The sequence below is a fragment of the Oncorhynchus gorbuscha genome, linkage group LG24 (genome assembly GCF_021184085.1).
Source record: "Oncorhynchus gorbuscha isolate QuinsamMale2020 ecotype Even-year linkage group LG24, OgorEven_v1.0, whole genome shotgun sequence".
In the NCBI taxonomy this organism is placed as follows: Eukaryota; Metazoa; Chordata; class Actinopteri; order Salmoniformes; family Salmonidae; genus Oncorhynchus; species Oncorhynchus gorbuscha.
The window spans coordinates 18615415-18637042 of NC_060196.1; the positions used below are offsets into that span (position 1 = coordinate 18615415).

The 21628-nt window shown below is 43.8% G+C and overlaps 1 protein-coding gene across 1 annotated transcript in view; it reads right to left on the reverse strand.

Annotated features, from left to right (window-relative positions):
- Positions 1–21628, reverse strand: part of fhdc1 (FH2 domain containing 1) — a 64264-nt gene that overhangs the window by 13482 nt on the left and 29154 nt on the right. The window contains exons 2-8 of the mRNA XM_046327753.1: positions 19548–20461; positions 17678–17739; positions 10120–10222; positions 9350–9435; positions 6229–6329; positions 882–952; positions 489–596 (exon numbers count right to left, since the gene is read on the reverse strand). Coding sequence (XP_046183709.1) covers positions 489–596; positions 882–952; positions 6229–6329; positions 9350–9435; positions 10120–10222; positions 17678–17739; positions 19548–20078 — 1062 coding nt within the window. The 5' untranslated portion in view covers positions 20079–20461. The remainder of the gene's footprint in view (positions 1–488; positions 597–881; positions 953–6228; positions 6330–9349; positions 9436–10119; positions 10223–17677; positions 17740–19547; positions 20462–21628) is intronic.

Consider the following 21628-nt stretch of genomic DNA (forward strand, 5'->3'; position numbering starts at 1 on the left):
TTCTCCTGTGTGTGTTGTGCATGTCTTGTTTTTCTCCTCCAGTTTGTCTGTCTCCTCCAATGTGTCTGTCTCCTCCAGTGTGTCTGCCTCCTCCAGTGTGTCTGCCTCCTCTAGTGTGCCTTTCTCCTCTAGTGTATCTGTCTCCTCCAGTGTGTCTGTCTCCTCCAGTGTGTCTGTCTCCTCTAGTGTGTCTGTCTCCTCTAGTGTGTCTGTCTCCTCCAGTGTGTCTGTCTCCTCCAGTGTGTCTGTCTCCTCCAGTGCGTCTGTCTCCTCTAGTGTGTCTGTCTCCTCTAGTGTGTCTGTCTCCTCCCGTGTGTCTGTCTCCTCCAGTGTGTCTGTCTCCTCCAGTGTGTCTGTCTCCTCTAGTGTGTCTGTCTCCTCTAGTGTGTCTGTCTCCTCTAGTGTGTCTGTCTCCTCCCGTGTGTCTGTCTCCTCCAGTGTGTGTGTCTCCTTCAGTGTCTCCTCCCATTTCTATCTGTCAGACTCACCAAAGCCACAAAATGCAGCAGGTTCATGCCCGGTTTGTTGGCCTTGGTGTCAGCCAGCGAGAGGAGCGATGACAGCTTGAAGCCCACGGCGTTGCCCGCGTAACCGCCCTGCGGGACGGGGAGGAGGATAAATGAGCAGTGTCATAGTGGTGCCATAAAAGCCATTATCCCACCTTAGCCATGGTCATATCAGACAGATAAGGAGAGAAACGAGATACGGGGGAGGGTAACTAGACAGATGTCACAGATTGATGGAGAGAGAGACCAAGTGAGTGAGTGCGTGAGAGAGCGAGAGGGTGAGTGAGTGATTGAGGAGAGAGAAAGAGAGGAAGAGAGAGTGAGGATAGATAAATAGAAAGAGGAAAGTGAGAGATAATGGCATCGTTGGCTCACAGCGTTCATGATGTTTCCAGCCTGCAGAACCAGGTGGAGGATGGCGTGTAGTTCCTCACAGGTCATCAGCTCTACAGAGAGAGAGGAGTGAGGGGTCAATACAAACCCATAGCACGCAGAGCATTCAGCAGTAACCTCCATCTGATCTGGGCTTCATAAAAATAGATTCAAATACTTTATCTGTGCCTAGTTGAGCTTGCCTGGCTTAATAAACAAATATAAAAGTCCCCAAACTGCAAACCCCGCCCATCTGGCACTCCAGGCAGATTCAAGCAAACGCTCAATGTATTTGAAAATACTTTTCAAGTATTTCAACCCAGGTCTGCCCCTCATCAAACGCCATCACTGGTTGGAATTAACTTCCACCATACACTTCCACTATAACTCAAACTAGCTTTCAACTGAGATATATACAGCTGTATAGAGATGATGTCATAGTTTTAGCATGACTGTAGGCCTATTGATATTTAACATACTGTACAATACAGCTAGCTACTCATTAGGAGTAATGTCGGACCCCACCAAGAGTCTGGTTTCACTAGTAATCACAATCAGGAAGTAGCTTGTCTGTGTATTGCACTTTGTTTAAATAGAAAATGGACACCAGCGTAACAAAATGCATCATATATGTACATGCACATCCTAGATCAAATGCAATTCATGAAGAGATGGAGTAAACACAAAAACACACACAAAATAACGACGGCTCAAACCAACTTATCCAATGTTGCAGCAACATGCAGAGCTGTGGATAACACTCCTGGCACATGCCACATAAGGCCCTGTACTGGAGGTCAGGGTTCAATGCCTTCTTTCTGTGTCTCACTGTCTTCCATCCATCTACACCTTCCTAATAAAGCACGCCAAAAAACCTTGCAGCTATAACCGATTTTATGTAACATAACGCCGCCCAGAGGCCTAATGTTGATGAAACTATTCTTCATTTTGGCCAAGTGCCCTGCCAAACTGACATCTCAATTCAGCACTGCCACAAAGAGGTTGCGGTGCATGGGCTTCCTGAGAGGGAAGCCAATAAAGTGTGGCTGAGGGGTGAGAAGCTGTGACTCAGCTAAAATTACCTTGAGCCGCATTCAGCTTAGAGCAGGGGGGGTTGGTGTGTCAAATACAGTGGGGAGAACAAGTATTTGATACACTGCCGATTTTGCAGGTTTTCCTACTTCCAAAGCATGTAGAGGACTGTAATTTTTATCATAGGTACACTTCAACTGTGAGAGACGGAATCTGAAACAAAAATCACATTCTATGATTTTTAAGTAATTCATTTGCATTTTATTGCATGACATAAGTATTTGATCACCTGCCAACCAGTAAGAATTCCGGCTCTCACAGACCTTTTCTTTTTCTTTAAGGATCCCTCCTGTTCTCCACTCATTACCTGTATTAACTGCACCTGATTGAACTCGTTACCTGTATAAAAGACACCTGTCCACACACTCAAATAGACTCCAAACTCTCCACAATGTCCACAATGTCCAAGACCAGAGAGCTGTGTAAGGACATCAGGGATAAGATTGTAGACCTGCACAAGGCTGGGATGGGCTACAGGACAATAGGCAAGCAGCTTGGTGAGAAGGCAACAACTGTTGGCGCAATTATTCGAAAATGGAAGAAGTTCAAGATGACGGTCAATCACCCTCGGTCTGGGGCTCCATGCAAGATCTCACCTCGTGGGGCATCAATGATCATGAGGAAGGTGAGGGATCAGCCCAGAACTACACGGCAGGACCTGGTCAATGACCTGAAGAGAGCTGGGACCACAGTCTCAAAGAATACCATTAGTAACACACTACGCCGTCATGGATTAATATCCTGCAGCACACGCAAGGTCCCCCTGCTCAAGCCAGCGCATGTCCAGGGCCCGTCTGAGGTTTGCCAATGACCATCTGGATGATCCAGAGGAGGAATGGGAGAAGGTCATGTGGTCTGCTGAGACAAAAATAGAGCTTTTTGGTCTAAACCACTAGCCGTGTTTGGAGGAAGAAGAAGGATGAGTACAACCCCAAGAACACCATCCCAACCGTGCAGCATGGAGGTAGCAACATCATTCTTTGGGGATGCTTTTCTGCAAAGGGGACAGGATGAATGCACCGTATTGAGGGGAGGATGGATGGGGCCATGTATCGCGAGATCTTAGCCAACGACCTCCTTGCCTCAGTAAGAGCATTGAAGATGGGTCGTGGCCTGGTCTTTCAGCATGACAATGACCCGAAACACACAGCCAGGGCAACTAAGGAGTGGCTCTGTAAGAAGCATCTCAAGGTCCTGGAGTGGCCTAGCCAGTCTCCAGACCTGAACCCAATAGAAAATCTTTGGAGGGAGCTGAAAGTCCATATTGTCTAGCGACAGCCCCGAAACCTGAAGGATCTGAAGAAGGTCAGTATGGAGAAGTGGGCCAAAATCCCTGCTGCAGTGTGTGCAAACCTGGTCAAGAACTACAGTAATTGCAAACAAATGTTTCTGTACCAAATATTAAGTTCTGCTTTTCTGATGTATCAAATACTTATGTCATGCAATAAAATGCAAATGAATTACTTAAAAATCATACAATGTGATTCCGTCTCTCACAGTGGAAGTGTACCTATGATAATACTTACAGACCTCTACATGCTTTGTAAGTATGAAAAACCTGCAAAATAAGCAGTGTATCAAATACTTGTTCTCCCCACTGTGTGTCCCACCATTTATTGGACGCTTTGTAAAGCCCCAAATTTGCTAAAAGGTAAAACTCCATGTAAGGACGTTTTACGAATCATTCAAAAACCCTGCACTATGCCCTTAAAGGCCTCACAATGCAGATTTTACAGCAGTCTACACTCTCAAGACACGTTTAGCTTACTAAATGTATCAGGGCAAATCATTTGCTAAAGTGGTGCTGCTCTTTAGGCACTACCAAGCTCATTTGAATGTATTAGCTACAGTAGGTGCATACCAACAAATCATGCATAGGCCCACTGTACTACAATAAATGTCAACGTGTTGCATATTTCAGAGCCCAAATGACAAAAACAAGTCGACTGTGGATCATATGATTGGTTTCAGACGCTGTGCTTAATATAAGTATAATAACACTGACACACCGCGGCCATCCGCCGGTGTCAACTGTTTGTCATCAAGGCCTGTTTTGTCCTTTGCAATTATTAACCATTAAACAAATGGTGAACCAAATGAGGTCTACTGTCCCTACTCCCGAAAAAATCTCTAGGTGCACCCATCCACATCTCTATTTATCTGTAAATACGGTATGTATCTCAGTATCTTTCTATCTCTGTATTTAAATGTCTCTTCATTGCATGAACCTCAATTTCTGTCAATAATCTGAAAACCTCCTCTGCATGAACCCTGCATCCAGGGGTTGGAAACAAAATTATTTTTCAATCATTTAGTTCTGAACAGAATAATACATTTTTTGGTTCCGTTCCACTTTTCTAAACAGGAAAATAAAGTTTTGAAACGGTTCGAACCCAAAAAAAGTACGGGTTTGTATCGTTGCTCTCTGTTCCTTTTTAAACCTCTAAAATATATATACATTTAGCTCAACATTCATTTACTTCACCAATCAGTGCAAAATAGAGCAACTTGCTGTGGAGCAGGTAAGCAATTTAATAAGTAAAGGAAAGTAGTTAAGAGCCAATTGTATTTTGCCGTAACAGCATAGTAATCATAATGAAAGACAAACACACACACACTGTGCTGCCAGTCACAGTGTAGGGCACAAGATGCAACTGACATGTTGAGGGTGAGGAGAGAGCGAGAGAGGGTGGCGGAAGCATGCTTTGAAGCGCTGGGCATCTTGTTATGATATGTATTATCAGAATTAGGCCAACAGAATTATACCTACGGAGGACCGGCTTCTATGGAGGAACTTTGAATATCTTTAGCTAGAATTAAAAACATGTATTGCCTTTTTGTAGCTAACCAATCCAATGTAAAACATGAACAATATAGTATCCTTAACTAGCATTGAAAAAGTAAATCCATTCTTCTCTAATTAAACATCTCTCCCTAATTTCTGAATTATGCTTGTAATGTTGTCAGTAGGCTACAGTAACCTATTCTTCACACTAGCAAAGATTTCCAGCTGGCAGGCAGACGCTGGAATAAGTTTCTGAGTGACAGAATGAGGGCTTTGCATAGTCGCTTTGTTATGATTTTTGTCGGACAGGAAGAAAATGCCCAGAACGTAAAATAACGTTATTAACCAGTTCCCATGCTTTTAAAATAATGGTTTTGTTCCGGAACAATATAGATCACTTTTGTTTTCGGTTCGGGTTCTGTTCGTCAAATGATTCTGTTATTTTCCTGTTTTCATTTACATTTACATTTAAGTCATTTAGCAGACGCTCTTATCCAGAGCGACTTACAAATTGGTGCATTCACCTTATGACATCCAGTGGAACAGCCACTTTACAATAGTGCATCTAAATATTTTAAGGGGGGGGGGGGTGAGAAGGATTACTTTATCCTATCCTAAGTATTCCTTAAAGAGGTGGGGTTTCAGGTGTCTCCGGAAGGTGGTGATTGACTCCGCTGTCCTGGCGTCGTGAGGGAGTTTGTTCCACCATTGGGGAGCCAGAGCAGCGAACAGTTTTGACTGGGCTGAGCGGGAACTGTACTTCCTCAGTGGTAGGGAGACGAGCAGGCCAGAGGTGGATGAACGCAGTGCCCTTATTTGGGTGTAGGGCCTGATCAGAGCCTGGAGGTACTGAGGTGCCGTTCCCCTCACAGCTCCGTAGGCAAGCACCATGGTCTTGTAGCGGATGCGAGCTTCAACTGGAAGCCAGTGGAGAGAGCGGAGGAGCGGGGTGACGTGAGAGAACTTGGGAAGGTTGAACACTAGACGGGCTGCGGCGTTCTGGATGAGTTGTAGGGGTTTAATGGCACAGGCAGGGAGCCCAGCCAACAGCGAGTTGCAGTAATCCAGACGGGAGATGACAAGTGCCTGGATTAGGACCTGCGCCGCTTCCTGTGTGAGGCAGGGTCGTAATCTGCGGATGTTGTAGAGCATGAACCTACAGGAACGGGCCACCGCCTTGATGTTAGTTGAGAACGACAGGGTGTTGTCCAGGATCACGCCAAGGTTCTTAGCGCTCTGGGAGGAGGACACAATGGAGTTGTTTTCTGTTCTGTTCTCTGAACTGGTTCCAACCCTTACCTGCATCTACTATATATATTGGCCCGAATACAGCGCCAGCTCAGATGACACGCACGCACCCGCGCACACACTGGGTCCTTGTTACACCTCAGTGCTGCGACTCAGATATCTGGGTCTCCAGTCGATGGTGTGTGGCAGCATGCTAGCGGGGCAGTTTTGTCTCAATATCATTACCTTTGGTGGCCACGCGGATTACATCGATCTCACGGCTCATCACAGCGCAGGATGGAAAGAACTCGTCACGCAGGACCATGGCCTCGATGTGCAACTCAAACCTGGCAGGGGCGACAGAGAACAGGGGGTGTCAGATTCACTGGCACAGGGAACAGAATAGTACAATTTACTATACAACTCCAGGCCCTCAGTTTCGGGGGCCAAAGCACTGCTGGTTTTCATTCTCTCCTAATCAGGTACTGCCTTGATCAGCCTGTTGCATGATGACGAGGAAACCCATGGCCCGGTCCTAAATTACTTTGTGTGACGAATCACACCTGGTCCTAAACATCAACAAGACCAAAGAGATTTGCTTAGACCTCAGGAAGCGTACAACATTTACCTCTGCAACATTTATCAGAGGTCAGAACATAGAGATTGTAGAAAAATACAAATATATGGGTGTATACTTTCTCAATTTTAATGTTGACTCTTCTATACTGACTCTGTTTTACAAATCTTTCATTGAGAGTTTTTAAACTTTTTATATTGTTTGTTGGTTGGGCAATGCCACTGTCAGCCAGAGAACTATACTGAGAAGGATTATCACCACAGCGCACGCAAGGTACTTGGAGTCAAACAGACAGGCCTGGATGAGATCTTTAACATCAGGGCCCTCCGCAAGGCTCACAAAATAATTTTAGACCCAAGCCACCCCCTGTACTCGGACTTTGATCTACTCCCTTCTGGGTGCAGGTATACGGCACCCCCCGGGATGAAAAACAGAACTAGACAATAATTTGCACTAGCTGTGATATCACTCCTAAATAGCTTGGGCTAATGTTCCTATCGACCCAGTAAGGCCAGCAGGCTAGTCTCTTTTTATCTGTATGTAACTGTTATGGAAGTTGTATTGTCAATTTGTTTTATATTTAAACACCACTTTAAACGTGTACATGACACTGCAACAAAATGTCCCTATGGGGTCAATAAGGACAGTAAAGTAAAGTATGACTTACACTTGGCCTTGATCAATTAACTACCAGGGAGAAAAACAGTAGTAGCATAGCCCTCGAAGGGCAGTGGAATTGACCTGAGGTACAGCATCAGATACTACACACCTGTTTATTTAATTGAAATAAGTACTCCGTAAATTTCTCAAACCTGCACAGTTTATGCTTTAGTACAGTGCCTTGCGAAACCCCTTGAACCTTGCGACCTTTTGCCACATTTCAGGCTTCAAACATAAAGATATAAAACTGTATTTTTTGTGAAGAATCAACAACAAGTGGGACACAATCATGAAGTGGAACAACATTTATTGGATATTTCAAACTTTTTTAACAAATCAAAAACTGAAAAATTGGGCGTGCTAAATTATTCAGCCCCTTTACTTTCAGTGCAGCAAACTCTCTCCAGAAGTTCAGTGAGGATCTCTGAATGATCCAATGTTGACCTAAATGACTAATGATGATAAATACAATCCACCTGTGTGTAATCAAGTCTCCGTATAAATGCACCTGCACTGTGATAGTTTCAGAGGTCCGTTAAAAGCGCAGAGAGCATCATGAAGAACAAGGAACACACCAGGCGGGTCTGAGATACTGTTGTGAAGAAGTTTAAAGCCGGATTTGGATACAAAAATATTTCCCAAGCTTTAAACATCCCAAGGAGCACTGTGCAAGCGATAATATTGACATGGAAGGAGTATCAGACCACTGCAAATCTACCAAGACCTGGCCGTCCCTCTAAACTTTCAGCTCATACAAGGAGAAGACTGATCAGAGATGCAGCCAAGAGGCCCATGATCACTCTGGATGAACTGCAGAGATCTACAGCTGAGGTGGGAGACTCTGTCCATAGGACAACAATCAGTCATATATTGCACAAATCTGGCCTTTATGAAAGAGTGGCAAGAAGAAAGCCATTTCTTAAAGATATCCATAAAAAGTGTCATTTAAAGTTTGCCACAAGCCACCTGGGAGACACACCAAACATGTGGAAGAAGGTGCTCTGATCAGATGAAACCAAATTTGAACTTTTTGGCAACAATGCAAAACGTTATGTTTGGCGTAAAAGCAACACAGCTCGTCACCCTGAACCTACCATCCCCACTGTCAAACATGGTGGTGGCAGCATCATGGTTTGGGCCTGCTTTTCTTCAGCAGGGACAGGGAAGATGGTTAAAATTGATGGGAAGATGGATGGAGCCAAATACAGGACCATTCTGGAAGAAAACCTGATAGAGTCTGCAAAAGACCTGAGACTGGGACGGAGATTTGTCTTCCAACAAGACAATGATCCAAAACATAAAGCAAAATCTACAATGGAATGGTTCAAAAATAAACATATCCAGGTGTTAGAATGGCCAAGTCAAAGTCCAGACCTGAATCCAATCGAGAATCTGTGGAAAGAACTGAAAACTGCTGTTCACAAATGCTCTCCATCCAACCTCACTGAGCTTGAGCTGTTTTGCAAGGAGGAATGGGAAAAATGTCAGTCTCTCGATGTGCAAAACTGATAGAGACATACCCCAAGCGACTTACAGCTGTAATCGCAGCAAAAGGTGGCGCTACAAAGTATTAACTTAAGGGGGCTGAATAATTTTGCACGCCCAATTTTTCAGTTTTCGATTTGTTAAAAAAGTTTGAAATATCCAATAAATGTCGTTCCACTTCATGATTGTGTCCCACTTGTTGTTGATTCTTCACAAATAAATACAGTTTTATATCTTTATGTTTGAAGCCTGAAATGTGGCAAAAGGTCGCAAGGTTCAAGGGGGCCGAATACTTTTGCAAGGCACTGTATATAACCATTCATTTTCCTTTGGAGCAAATGAAATTGCAGAATGAACAGTTGTGGGTACTGGAAAAACACTAGCAAGGTAGACTCATGAAGATATGCTTAAAATGGCTGATAAGTGAATCAAGATTTGATTGATTCATGCAGTAACAGGGACAGACTGGCTCCAGAAATCGTATCAGGCATTTCAAACACACCGGCCCATGTTTTTCCTCGAGGCCTGAAAACCAGCCCATTTATTTTGTTGAGGCCCTCATTATTAGGCAAATAATGATCCTTCTGCACAAAGAAAAAAAACTATTTAGACCGGTCGTCATTAGGATAAATGAGTACAGCTTACCGAGGCACCTGGATCAACAGGTACATGAAGGAGTCTGCCAAGGTCAGTTTGCTGGAATCCCCTTTGAACTCCCTCAGTTTCTTTACCTGTGGATGTGACAATAAACATATGAACACGTTCCTATGTGGCTCAGTTGGTAGAGCATTGTACTTGTAAAGTTGGGATCATGGTTTTGATTCCCACTGGGGCCACCCATATGAAAATGTATGCACACATGACTGATTTTAAGTCGCTTTTGATGAAAGCGTCTGCTAAATGCCATTAATATTATATTGTGCTGCAATATGTGCAATCCATAAGAACCCAACCTCAACAACAAAAATGTACCTTAAACATTGTTTATGTGCACCAATTTGTAAGTCGCTCTGGATAAGAGCGTCTGCTAAATGACTTAAATGTAAATGTAAATGTACACAGTAACTTAGACAATGTCTGTCATTAAATCATTTAATTATTGTGCTCCATCCATTTCAGAATGATTTACTGGTATTTATATCATAGATATGGGGGAAACCTATGCTAGCTGGGATGTGCTAGTATCCTATTCAAAAACTGTGGTGCATTGCTTGGCTGGTACATTGTGTTCTCTCTCTCTCTCTCACACACACACACACACACACACACACACACACACACACACACACACACACACACACACACACACACACACACACACACACACACACACACACACACACACACACACACACACACACACACACACACACACACACACACACACACACATACACACACACACACACACACACCTCTTCAGACTCGGGCAGGAGTTTGAGCAGTTCTTTGAGGAGATCAGCTCTGTACAGCTTGCCGTCTCCCTGGCGAATGTCCTCCACGATGGACAGATTGGACCTGGATAAGATGAACACAGTGATAACCCTTATAATGCATTATGATGTGGTCATAATGCATGGCAAAATGTTATAAGCATGTACAGTATGACCCCATTATAATATCTTATTATCATCTGAAAAAAAGCCATTTCGAGTCGGTTGATCATTTGCTGCAGAGAGACTTAACATAATATAAGCCTTGTTATAAGAGGCCCTTACATGCTCATTACAAGTTATAAGCATTATACCCGTACATTAAATAAACACAACATATTATACACCTTATAATAGAACTTAAAGGCTCATACAACACAAGTTATAAAGCCTTATATCCATTGGCTGAAATGGTACTGAAATGAGACGGTCAGTTCAGTTAATTGGTAAACAACACAGGCTCTCACTCTATGTCTGCACAGAGCAGTAAATCCAGCCAATCCTCACACATGCACCTTGATATGTGAGCTCAATGCCCAGGCCTGATGTGGATTTATGAGCCATGGGACTGGAGAATCCATGAATTGAAAGGGATTCTGGGAGACGCGGTGGGAGCCCGTGCAACTGCAACAACATGCTTCTAATTTAGTAAGAATGCATTCTCTGGAAATTGGGTTGTGTCATATCAAATCGGGAGGAATCACTTAACATATGATATTCTCATTGGTGGTCAACTGTAAGGGGGAGAATGTACAGTTGAAGAGTCATTGAAACTCGTTTTTCAACCACTCCACAAATGTCTTGTTAATAAACTATACTTTTGGCAAGTCGGATAGGACATCTACTTTGTGCATGACACAAGTCATTTTTCCAACAATTGTTTACAGACACATATTTCACTTATATTTCACTGTAGCACAATTCCAGTGGGTCAGAAGTTTACATACACTAAGTTGACTGTGCCTTTAAACAGCTCCCAAAATTCCAGAAAATTATGTAATGGCTTTAGAAGCAACTGATAGACTAATTGACATAATATGAGTCAATTGGAGGTGTACCTGGGGATGTATTTCAAGGCCTACCTTCAAAATCAGTGCCTCTTTGCTTTACATCATAGGAAAATCAAAAGAAATCAGCCAAGACCTCAGTTTTTTCTTTTTGTAGACTACAAGTCTGGTTCATCCTTGGGAGCAATTTCCAAACGCCTGGAGGTACCACGTTCATCTGTACAAACAATAGTACGCAAGTATAAACACCATGGGTGTAACGGCGTTCTTCGTTTGTAGAAAGAGAGTCGGACCGAAATGCAGCTTGGTGGTTACTAATGTCTTTAATGAAACAATCGCGATACATGAAATAACTTCTACAAATACAAAACAACAAACGGAACGTGAAATCTAATTACAGCCTATCTGGTGACCACTACACAGAGACAGGAACAATCACCCACGAAATACACAGTGAAACCCTGGCTACCTAAATACGGTTCCCAATCAGAGACAACCAGAATGACCTGACTCTGATTGAGAACCGCCTCAGGCAGCCAAGCCTATACTAGACACACCCCTAATCAACCACAATCCCAATGCCCACAAAACCCCAATACGACAATACAATAAATCCATGTCACACCCTGGCCTGAACAAAATAGACCAAGGCGTGACAATGGGACCACGCAGCTGTCATACCGCTCAGGAAGGAGACACGTTCTGTCTCCTAGAGATGAACGTACTTTGGTGCGAAAAGTGCAAATCAATCCCAGAACAACATCAAATGACATTGTGAAGATACTGGAGGAAACAGGTACAGAAGTATCTATATCCACAGTAAAATGCGTCCTATATCGACATAACCTGAAAGGACGCTCAGCAAGGAAGAAGCCACTGCTCCAAAACCGCAATAAAAAAGCCAGACGAAGGTTTGCAACTGCACATGGAGACAAAGATCATCCTCTGGTCTGATGAAACAAAAATAGAACTGTTTGGCCATAATGACCATTGTTATGTTTGGAGGAAAAAGGGGGAGGATTGCTAGCCAAAGAACACCATCCAAACCGTGAAGCAAGGGGGTGGCAGCATCATGTTGTGGGGGTGCTTTCTGCATGAGGGACTGGTGCACTTCACAAAATAGATGGCATCATGGCTTAAGGACAACAAAGTCAAAGTATTGGAGTGGCCATCACAAAGCCCTGACCTCAACCCTATAGAAAACTTGTGGGCAGAACTGAAAAAGTGTGTGCGAGCAAGGAGGCCTACAAACCTGACTCAGTTACACCAGCTCTGTCAGGAGGAATGGGCCAAAACTTATTTGTGGGAAGCTTGTGGGAGGCTACCCGAAACATTTGACCCAAGTTAAACAATTTAAAGGCAATGCTACCAAATACAGATTGAGTGTATGTAAACTTCTGACCCACTGGGACTGAGATGAAAGAAATAAAAACGGAAATAAATAATTCTCTCTACTATTATTCTGACATTTCACATTTTTAAAATAAAGTGGTGATCCTAACTGACCTAAAACAGGGAATTTTTACTACGATTAAATGTCAGGAATTGTGAAAAACTGAGTTTATTAAATGTATTTGGCTTAGGTGTATGTAAACTTCTTACTTCAACTGTATGTTTCAAATGTCTAATTAGCCTTGTTAGCATTATCCACCTGCCTCTTTTCTGCATTCAAGATTCCAATCGACATGATGAACAAATAACATACTGTAAGTAGTTCGAGTTACTGTTAGCAACAAATTTGTCTGTGAGTAACAATATACTGTACTGCACTAGCGACTGTGTTACATAAACGAAAGTGACCAAGTCCAGTGTGGACGAGGCAGTGTTGATAGGTGCTCTTGTGATAAGAGTCAAATGCTATGAAAATACCAGGGAGAGCCATGCAAAACGTCCTATGAGATCAGCCCTCTGGCCCTGTACACACTCAAGTTGTAGAACTGATGTAAAACGCATTTCAAATCAAATCATATCAAATTGTATTTGTCACATGCGACGAATACAACAGGTACAGTGAAATGCTTACATACAAGTCCTTAACCAACAATGTAAAAATAAATAAATAAGAATAAAAAATCATTAAACAGCAGCAGTAAGTTAACAATAGTGAGGCTATATACAGATGGTACCGGTACAGAGTCAATGTGCAGGGGGCACCAGTTAGTCGAGGTAATTGAGGTAATATGTACATGTAGGTAGAGTTAAAGTGACCATGCATAGATGACAAACAGAGAGTATCAGCAGCATAAAAGAAGGGTCTGGGTAGCCCTTTGATTAACTGTTTAGGAGTCTTATGGCTTGGGATAGAAGCTGTTAATAAGCCTTTTGGACCTAGACTTGAAGCTCCGGTACCGCTTGCCGTGCGGTGGCAGAGAGAACAGTCTATGACTAGGGTGGCTGGGGTCATTGACAATGTTTAGGGGCTTCCTCTGACACCGCCTGGTATAGAGGTCCTGGATGGCGGGAATCTTGGCCTCAGTGATGTACTGGGCCATATGCACTACCCTCTGTTGTGCATTGCGGTAGGAGGCCGAGCAGTTGCCATACCAGGCAGTGATGCAACCAGTCTGGATGCTCTCAATGGTGCAGCTGTAGAACCTTTTGAGAATCTGAGGACCTATTCCAAATCTTTTCAGTCTCCTGAGAGGGAATTAGGCTTTGTCGTGCCCTCTTCACGACTGTCTTGGTGTGTTTGGACTATGATAGTTTGATGGTGATGTGGACACCAAGGAACTTGAAGTTATCAACCTGCTCCACTGCAGCCCTGTCAATGAGAATGTGGGCATGCTCAGTCCTCCTTTTCCTATAGTCCACAATCATCTTCTTTGTCTTGATCACGTTGAGGGAGAGGTTGTTGTCCTGGTACCACATGGCCAGGTCTCTGACCTCCTCCCTATAGGCTGTCTCATCGCTGTTGGTGATCAGGCCTACTACTGTTTGGCAAACTTGATGATGGTGTTGGAGTCGTGCCTGGCCATGCAGTCATGAGTGAACAGGGAGTACAGGAGGGTACTGAGCATGCACCCCTGATGGGCCCCTGTATCGAGGATCAGCGTGGTGGATGTGTTGTTACCTACCCTTACCACCAGGGGGCGGCCTGTCTGGAAGTCCAGGATCCAGTTGCAGAGGGAGGTGTTTAGTCCCAGGGTCCTTAGCTTAGTGATTAGCTTTGAGGGCGGTATGCAAATTGGAGTGGGCCTAGGATTTTTGGGATAATGGTGTTGATGTGAGCCATGACCAGCCTTTCAAAGCACTTCATGGCTAAGGTAGTCATTTAGGCAGGTTACCTTAGGGACAGGGACTATGGTGGTCTGTTTGAAACATGTTAGTATTACAGACTCAGTTGGGGACAGGTTGAAAATGTCAGTGAAGACACTTGCCAGTTGGTCGGCGCATGCTCGAGGTACACGTCCTGGTAATCCGTCTGGCCCTGCGGCCTTGTGAATATTGACCTGTTTGAAGGTCTAACTCACATCGCTACGGAGAGCGTGATCACACAGTCGTCCAGAACAGCTGATGCTCTCATGCATGCTTCAGTGTTACTTGCCTCGAAGTGAGCATAGAAGTAATTTAGCTCATCTGGTAGGCTTGTGTCACTGGGCAGCTCGCGGTTGTGCTTCCCTTTGTAGTCTGTAATAGTTTGCAAGCCCTGCCACATGCGACGAGCATCGGAACCGCTGTGGTACGATTCAATCTTAGACCTGTATTGATGCTTTGCCTGTTTGATGGTTCGTCAGAGGGCATAGGATTTTTTATAAGCTTCTGGGTGAGATTGCTGCTCCTTGAAAGCGGCAGCTCTAACCTTTAGCTCAGTGCGGATGTTGCCTGTAATCCATGACTTCTGGTTGATGTAAGCACGTATGGTCACTGTGGGGACGGCGTCATCGATGCACTTATTGATGAAAAAAAACTGGCCACAACCATTGTGATACAAGGGAGAGTATTTCTGGACAAAAATAATTACACAAGCATTGTAACAATTAGTATCACAAAAATATCAGTTGAATCACACCCATTGTGTCAAATGTGTTGTACATCAGTTGTACAAGCTCAGTGTATACAGCACATGCTCTGTGCTGGCATGCAAATCCCGAGCTACAACTCTCTCCCAGTCTACCACACCACAGTGTGTTAGCATTAGCCACTCCAGACTGCTTATGTAATACATAGGACTTATTGCTAGCCAAAGCTATCGCCACCAATTAAAAATGAATGAAACAATGTGGACCTTTTCTCCTGGATTATCAACCCAGATAATCTGAGGGTCCGTTTTGTGATATTACTAAAACCTTCTCTGTGACTGTATTTTGTGTGAATGTGTATTGTATGTGGTGTCGGTTCCTGAGTAGATTTCTTCAGGGTCAATACTGCTATATTCCTCAGTAAATGTAGGAAATGGTCCAAAGAAATTATATATTTTTTTAACATAAAACAACTTGTGGCCTTTGAAGGACACACACACAGACAGTGATGTGGTAAGGGCAGACTATACTTCTTCTGCAGGCCATGTCCCCATGCCATACTTATTAACTGTGTGTGTGAGCTGAGGAGAGCACTGCCAGCAGTCACACACACACTGAATTATACAGTATGTGCCCAGTCAGGCTAGGTAAAGAAATACTTTGATTAAAAAACCAACTCCAGGGGTTTTTCATTAAAAATACTGCTTAAAAAGCCTTATTTATAATTTACATATGTACGCAACGCAAGAACGCAATGAAATATGAAAAATGCCGATCCTGCGTAATTGCGTTAAGTTACAAAATGGCATTGCTGCACACGTTTACATATTTTTGCTTTGCAAGAACGCAGGACCTCCTATTTGCGTAGCTAATTCTGTATTTTTGTTGTGTACATGTAAGATATAAATTAGATCTAAGACACTCAAATAGGACAGAAAGCATGGAGCTTGGGGGCTTTCAGACAAGGGACTCTGATCCTTATGTGAGTTTTCAAAAGTCTTAGACGAGAAACTTCGTTACGATACCGCTATGTCCTTTGTGGTCAGCCCGGTGATGACGAAGTTTAATACATAATCGGAAACCTTTATCATCTAGCTTTTCTTGGCATTTAGGGAAATTGTAGCCTGCAGACACGGTTTCTGCATCCAACTGTGCAGCAGTGTCGCCTTGCCAAATAAGACAATGACAAGCATAAAAAGATTGGCAAACAAGTTAGAATTTACCCAAAGGATTTCAGTAGCATTTTGATTTAAAAACTATACTGTCATGGCAAGTTGTGGACAATAACGTGTCTTCCTATATAGAGTAGTAAGGCATCAGAGAGCACTTCAGTCTGAGCGCATGGTAGGTCACCTTGGGAGTTGGGACCATTTAGCATTTGAGCTACGTTGTTTCACGATGGAACAGTCAGCCAGATAAAATAAGGCCTAAAGCTGTGTCTGATTACTCTAGGGACCAGTGGGAGGAGAGCTGGACTGTTCACTAAGCACCTGGCTGCTATGGAGACAGGTACAGAGAAACAGACAAATGGCGCATTTGGGAGCGTGTGGGAGCATGCATGCATGCACATGCACGCACACACCTGCACAGAGATATACTCAAAAAAACACACACACAAACACCTGGACAAACACGCAATGCACATACAAACACAGGACACGAGTTCGGTAAACACAAATAAAGGTTACTCATAGGTCACGCTTTGAACAGCAAACGCAACAGGCACAGACAGTTCAAACTAGTTGTAATATAATTGGCCTCGCCCTTCTATGGAAATAACCTAACCCAGTGGTTCTCAAACCGTTTCCTGGAGACCCAAAGCGGTGAAAATGTAGTTTTTCTGCCCAAGCAAAATCAAATCACCATTAAGCTTTGATGATTTAAATCAGGTGTGTAGTGCGAAGAAAAAAACAAAAATGTGCATCCCTTTGTGTCCTCAGGACCTGGAATGAGAACCACTGCCCTAAACCCAATGACAACTATACAGGGGCAGCGGCAGCAGTTAGCCTAGCAGTTAGAGCGTTGGGCTGGTAATCATAAAGTCGGTGGTTTCAATCCCCAAGCCGACTAGGTGAAAGATGTGCCTTAAGCAAGGCACATAACCCTAATTACTGGGGCGGCAGCGTAGCCTAGTGGTTAGAGCATTGGACTAGTAACTGGAAGGTTGCAAGTTCAAACCCCCAAACTGACAAGGTAAAAATCTGTTGTTCTGCCCCTGAACAGGCAGTTAACCCACTGTTCCCAGGCTGTCATTGAAAATAAGAATGTGTTCTTAACTGACTTGCCTGGTTAAATACATTTTTTTTTTTTTTACGAATTACTCAGGTAAGTCGCTCAGGATAAGAACGTCTGCTAAATGACTCAAATGTAAATACAGAATTACAGACATCCATGCACACACACGTGACCTTATCCCCAAGTGGTCAACCTAGCGTGCCGGACTAAGGACGCCACCAGTTACACAACGGCGTTGTGTTTCGCACAAGGCGTCTCGTTTCTCTCTCTCAGGCCGATCGGTGGAATTTCATGCACGCTTTATGTAAACTAATCTAACAGAACCGGAGGAAGACTTACTTCTTGAATTGCTTGAGGAAAATGCCCACGTTCATGCCCCGCTTGGAGTCCAGAATGCTGATCTGAGAACAGTAGAAAGAGAGGAACATGATTCAGTACAGGAGGATATATGTGGGAATGATGGTGATGCTAGATTCGGGTTGCAAAGCTACCGGTAATTTTGGGATCTTCAATAATTTTGGGAAATAATCTATGGCAATCTACAATGACTATACAAAACATTAAGAACACATTCTCTTTCCATGACCAGGTGAATCCAGGTGAAAGTTATGATCCCTTATTAGTCACTTGTTAATGTTTTCTGTTTTTGAACGATTACAAACATACCCATTACATGATGCAACCACCACTATGCTTGAAAATAATGAAGAGCAGTACTCAGTAAAGTGCTAGATTTTCTCCAAACATAACACTTTTTATTCAGGACAAAAAGTTTTTTATGCATGTTTTAGAATATTTTGTATGATGCATGGTTTCCTTCTTCGCTCTGTCAATTAGGTTCGTTTTTAAATCAATCCACGATTATGCCCCCTCAATACATGTCAGACATGCTTTTAAGTTATGTACCCGGTAGGTTCCTCAGGTCCTCTGGCACTGACCTTTTAACTATCCCAAAGCCTAGGACCAAGAAGCATGGAGAGGCAGCCTTTAGTCATTATGCCCCCAGCCACTGGAATAGCCTGCCATAGAAACTGAGGGCGGCTGAAACTGTAGACATATTTAAAACAAAGATCTTAAAACATATATTATTAGCTTTGCTTTTCCTTAGGGTGCTTTTTAGTTGTTCTTTTGTTTTGTATCATATGTGCAGTAAATATTTCCTATTTTATTTTCATCGTTTTTTCTTCGTTTTTTCTTCTTCCTGTAAAGCACATTGCGTTGCATTCCACGTCTGAAATGTGTTGTATAAATATTTCCTATTTTATTTTCATCGTTTTTTCTTCGTTTCTTTTCTTCCTGTAAAGCCAATTTGTAAGTCGCTCTGGATAAGAGCGTCTGCTAAATGACTTAAATGTAATGTAAATGTAAAGCACATTGCGTTGCATTCCACGTCTGAAATGTGTTGTATAAATATGGCTCGATTTGATTTGATTTAGAATTGTAAAGTAACTACAATGTTGTTGATCCATCCTCAGTTTTCTTCTATCACAGCAGCTCCACTGAAATACATATTGAAATGGTCACTGGAAAAGGGGACGTTGGCAAATGTATGGAAGCATGCTAAACTGTGTCCTATCCCGAAAGACAGCAAAGAACCCATTACCCCTGCCAATAGTCAACCAATTAGTCTATTCCCTTCACTCAGTAAGATATCGGGGGTTATTGTGAGTAGACAAATACAGGAGTACATGGAAAATAATGATCTGATTACAGCCAATCAGCATGATTATCACAAAAACCACTCCACTACCACTGCATTGGTTGACATGACTGACCAGTGGCTCAGTGCTATGAATAATGGCAGGTTTGTGGGTGTACTATTGGCTTTTGTATCCGTTAGTATTATTTCCATCCCTCGAGACAAAGCTGAATTTGCTGTGCTGTTAAGTAGTTGTGTACGCTTGTGTTCTGTGATAAGTACAGTGAGTTCAGGTACAGTATACTGTCTGTCTATACTGCTCTTGTTGCTGTCCATTTATGTTTTGTTATATTGTTTTTACTACAGAGCAAACTGCCATTCCAACCAGTCAATCTTAGTCATGTTAGCGCAAACCCAAAACTCATTGTTAAGCACATTAATACTGCTAACGTCTTTTTCTAGTGAAGTGGACCTACCAGCACTCTTATGTCCTGTAATTCCACCAGTAAAACATAAACAGGTCAGGGCGTATCCACATCCACCAATCACAATCTACCCAGTCATACTCACCTCGTCCTTGTTCTCCTTAAAGGACCGGGACCGGGTGATGCGGGCTGAGGAGCATCCACCAGTGGCGGGCACACCCTCCCGGCCCTGCGCCTCCTCCTGCTGGCCGAACAGCTCCTCCACAGAGCGCACGTCGATCTGGTACTGCTGCTGGCAGCGCACCGCCATGGTCCAGATGTTGGGCTGGCCCCGCACCTTCTCCTCCGGGATGGGCTTCCAGAAAAAGCTCCGCACCCTCCGCTTCTTCCGCACACCATGGCTGGAGAGGGAGGTTGATGGTGGGGGAGGGGGAGGGGGAGGAGGGGCGTTTGGGGGAAGGGGTGGTGGTGACGGTGGGGCGTAGTGGTGGGGTAGTGTGGTAGAGTGCAGGGGGGGTTCGTTGGGGAAGGGAGAGGGGAGATTAGAAGGTGGGGGGGTGTGGCCCGACATTGGGGAGAGGTCGGAGGTGGTGCTGGTGGTGGTGGCGGCGCTGCTGCACTCACTGCTGCAGCTCTCTGTCTCATTAGCCAGCGACGGGCTGCTCATAACATGCATCACACTAGCGCACCATTGGGGTGGGGCCTAATTCTGAGAGGCCACTGCGTCAGATTCTCTCTGCCCTCAATTTCACTCTCGAGAGTTTGAAGTAGTCCAATCAACTAACAACCTTTCACGCAACTTAAACTCAAGTTATTCAGGTATGTCGAAGGAATCATAAACTCTCTGTGGTTTTAAAAACGAATAAAATCACGGGTCAAGGGTTAAATGTCAAAATAGCTCGAGCGCAAGAGACGTTCTGTCTAGTCACGGCGAGGTTAACATGCTCTCTAATTCCGTCTGTCTCCATCTTGCTGCTGGTATACCATCACTTCAAACTGGGCCTTGTTAGGGTTCTGGAGCGTTCTGTGGAGGTCGTCATTGGGGGAACCACCATGGACCTATAGGGATGTACAAAAACAACACAAGAGAGGATTATTCGGGGGCAGTCATGCATGTTGTCCCCAGGATAATCTAAATTAGGGGAAATTGAGGGGTGCGACACATCAAAAGAGAGAAGGGGGAACCACCCCGGTCGAGGGGAAACCACAATAGGGATATGACAGACTCCATTACTCTTTTGAAGTCCTTGAAGTCAACCTGCTGGGTGTAAAATGTCCGGTGACACTAGTCTACACATACTTACGCCCAGGGTTACTGGAAGGTATCCAAAGCACAACATGGATTTGCCAGGGGCGTATTTAGTTTTCCACAGGTTAGCGAACATGCCATTTCTTTACACTTTCCCTTTGTGGATTTGAATATAGTTTTAGAGTATTAAACCATTGAATTGTATTCATTTTCATTTGTACTGAAGTTCCCAGTCCACTTCTCTATGGATGTTTTCTCATGTAGGAGTTAAATATCATAGATTGGATGATATGTTGTTCTACTGACCTCCGTTTATGACTGGGAGTGGACTGACCAATCTACTACATGAGTGACATCATCTTAGACCTTTGCATAAAGGGAGTAATACTCCATGGACATTCGCACAACAACCCACATTTCAATATGCAAAGCACCTGATATCACAAAGACAGCTGTTGCCACAGGAGCGGCACAAAACATAAAGGTCAACTTTGAGAGAAAAGTACCTCAAACCAAACGAACCACCTTAAACGAGTGGCGCAGCGGTCTGATGCACTGTGTCTCAGTGCAAGAGGCGTCACTCCAGTCTCTGGTTTGAATCCAGGCTGCATCACATACGGTCATGATTAGGAGTATTATAGGGCGGTGCACAATTAGCCCAGCTTTGCTGGGGTAGGCGGTCATTGTAAGTAAGAATTTGTTCTTAATTGACTTGCCTAGTTAAATAAATAAAGGACCTTAGTTTCACCTGAATATGATAAATTATTATTGTAAGGAATCATTTGAACCAGTCCGGGCACGATGATCAAAGAGCCAACTGACAATTACTGCCGAGGTGCTGACCTGTTGCACCCTCGACAACCACTGTGATTATTATTATTTGGCCCTGCTGGTCATCTATGAACATTTGAACATCTTGTCCATGTTCTGTTATAATCTTCACCCGGCACAGCCAGAAGAGGACTGGCCACCCCTCA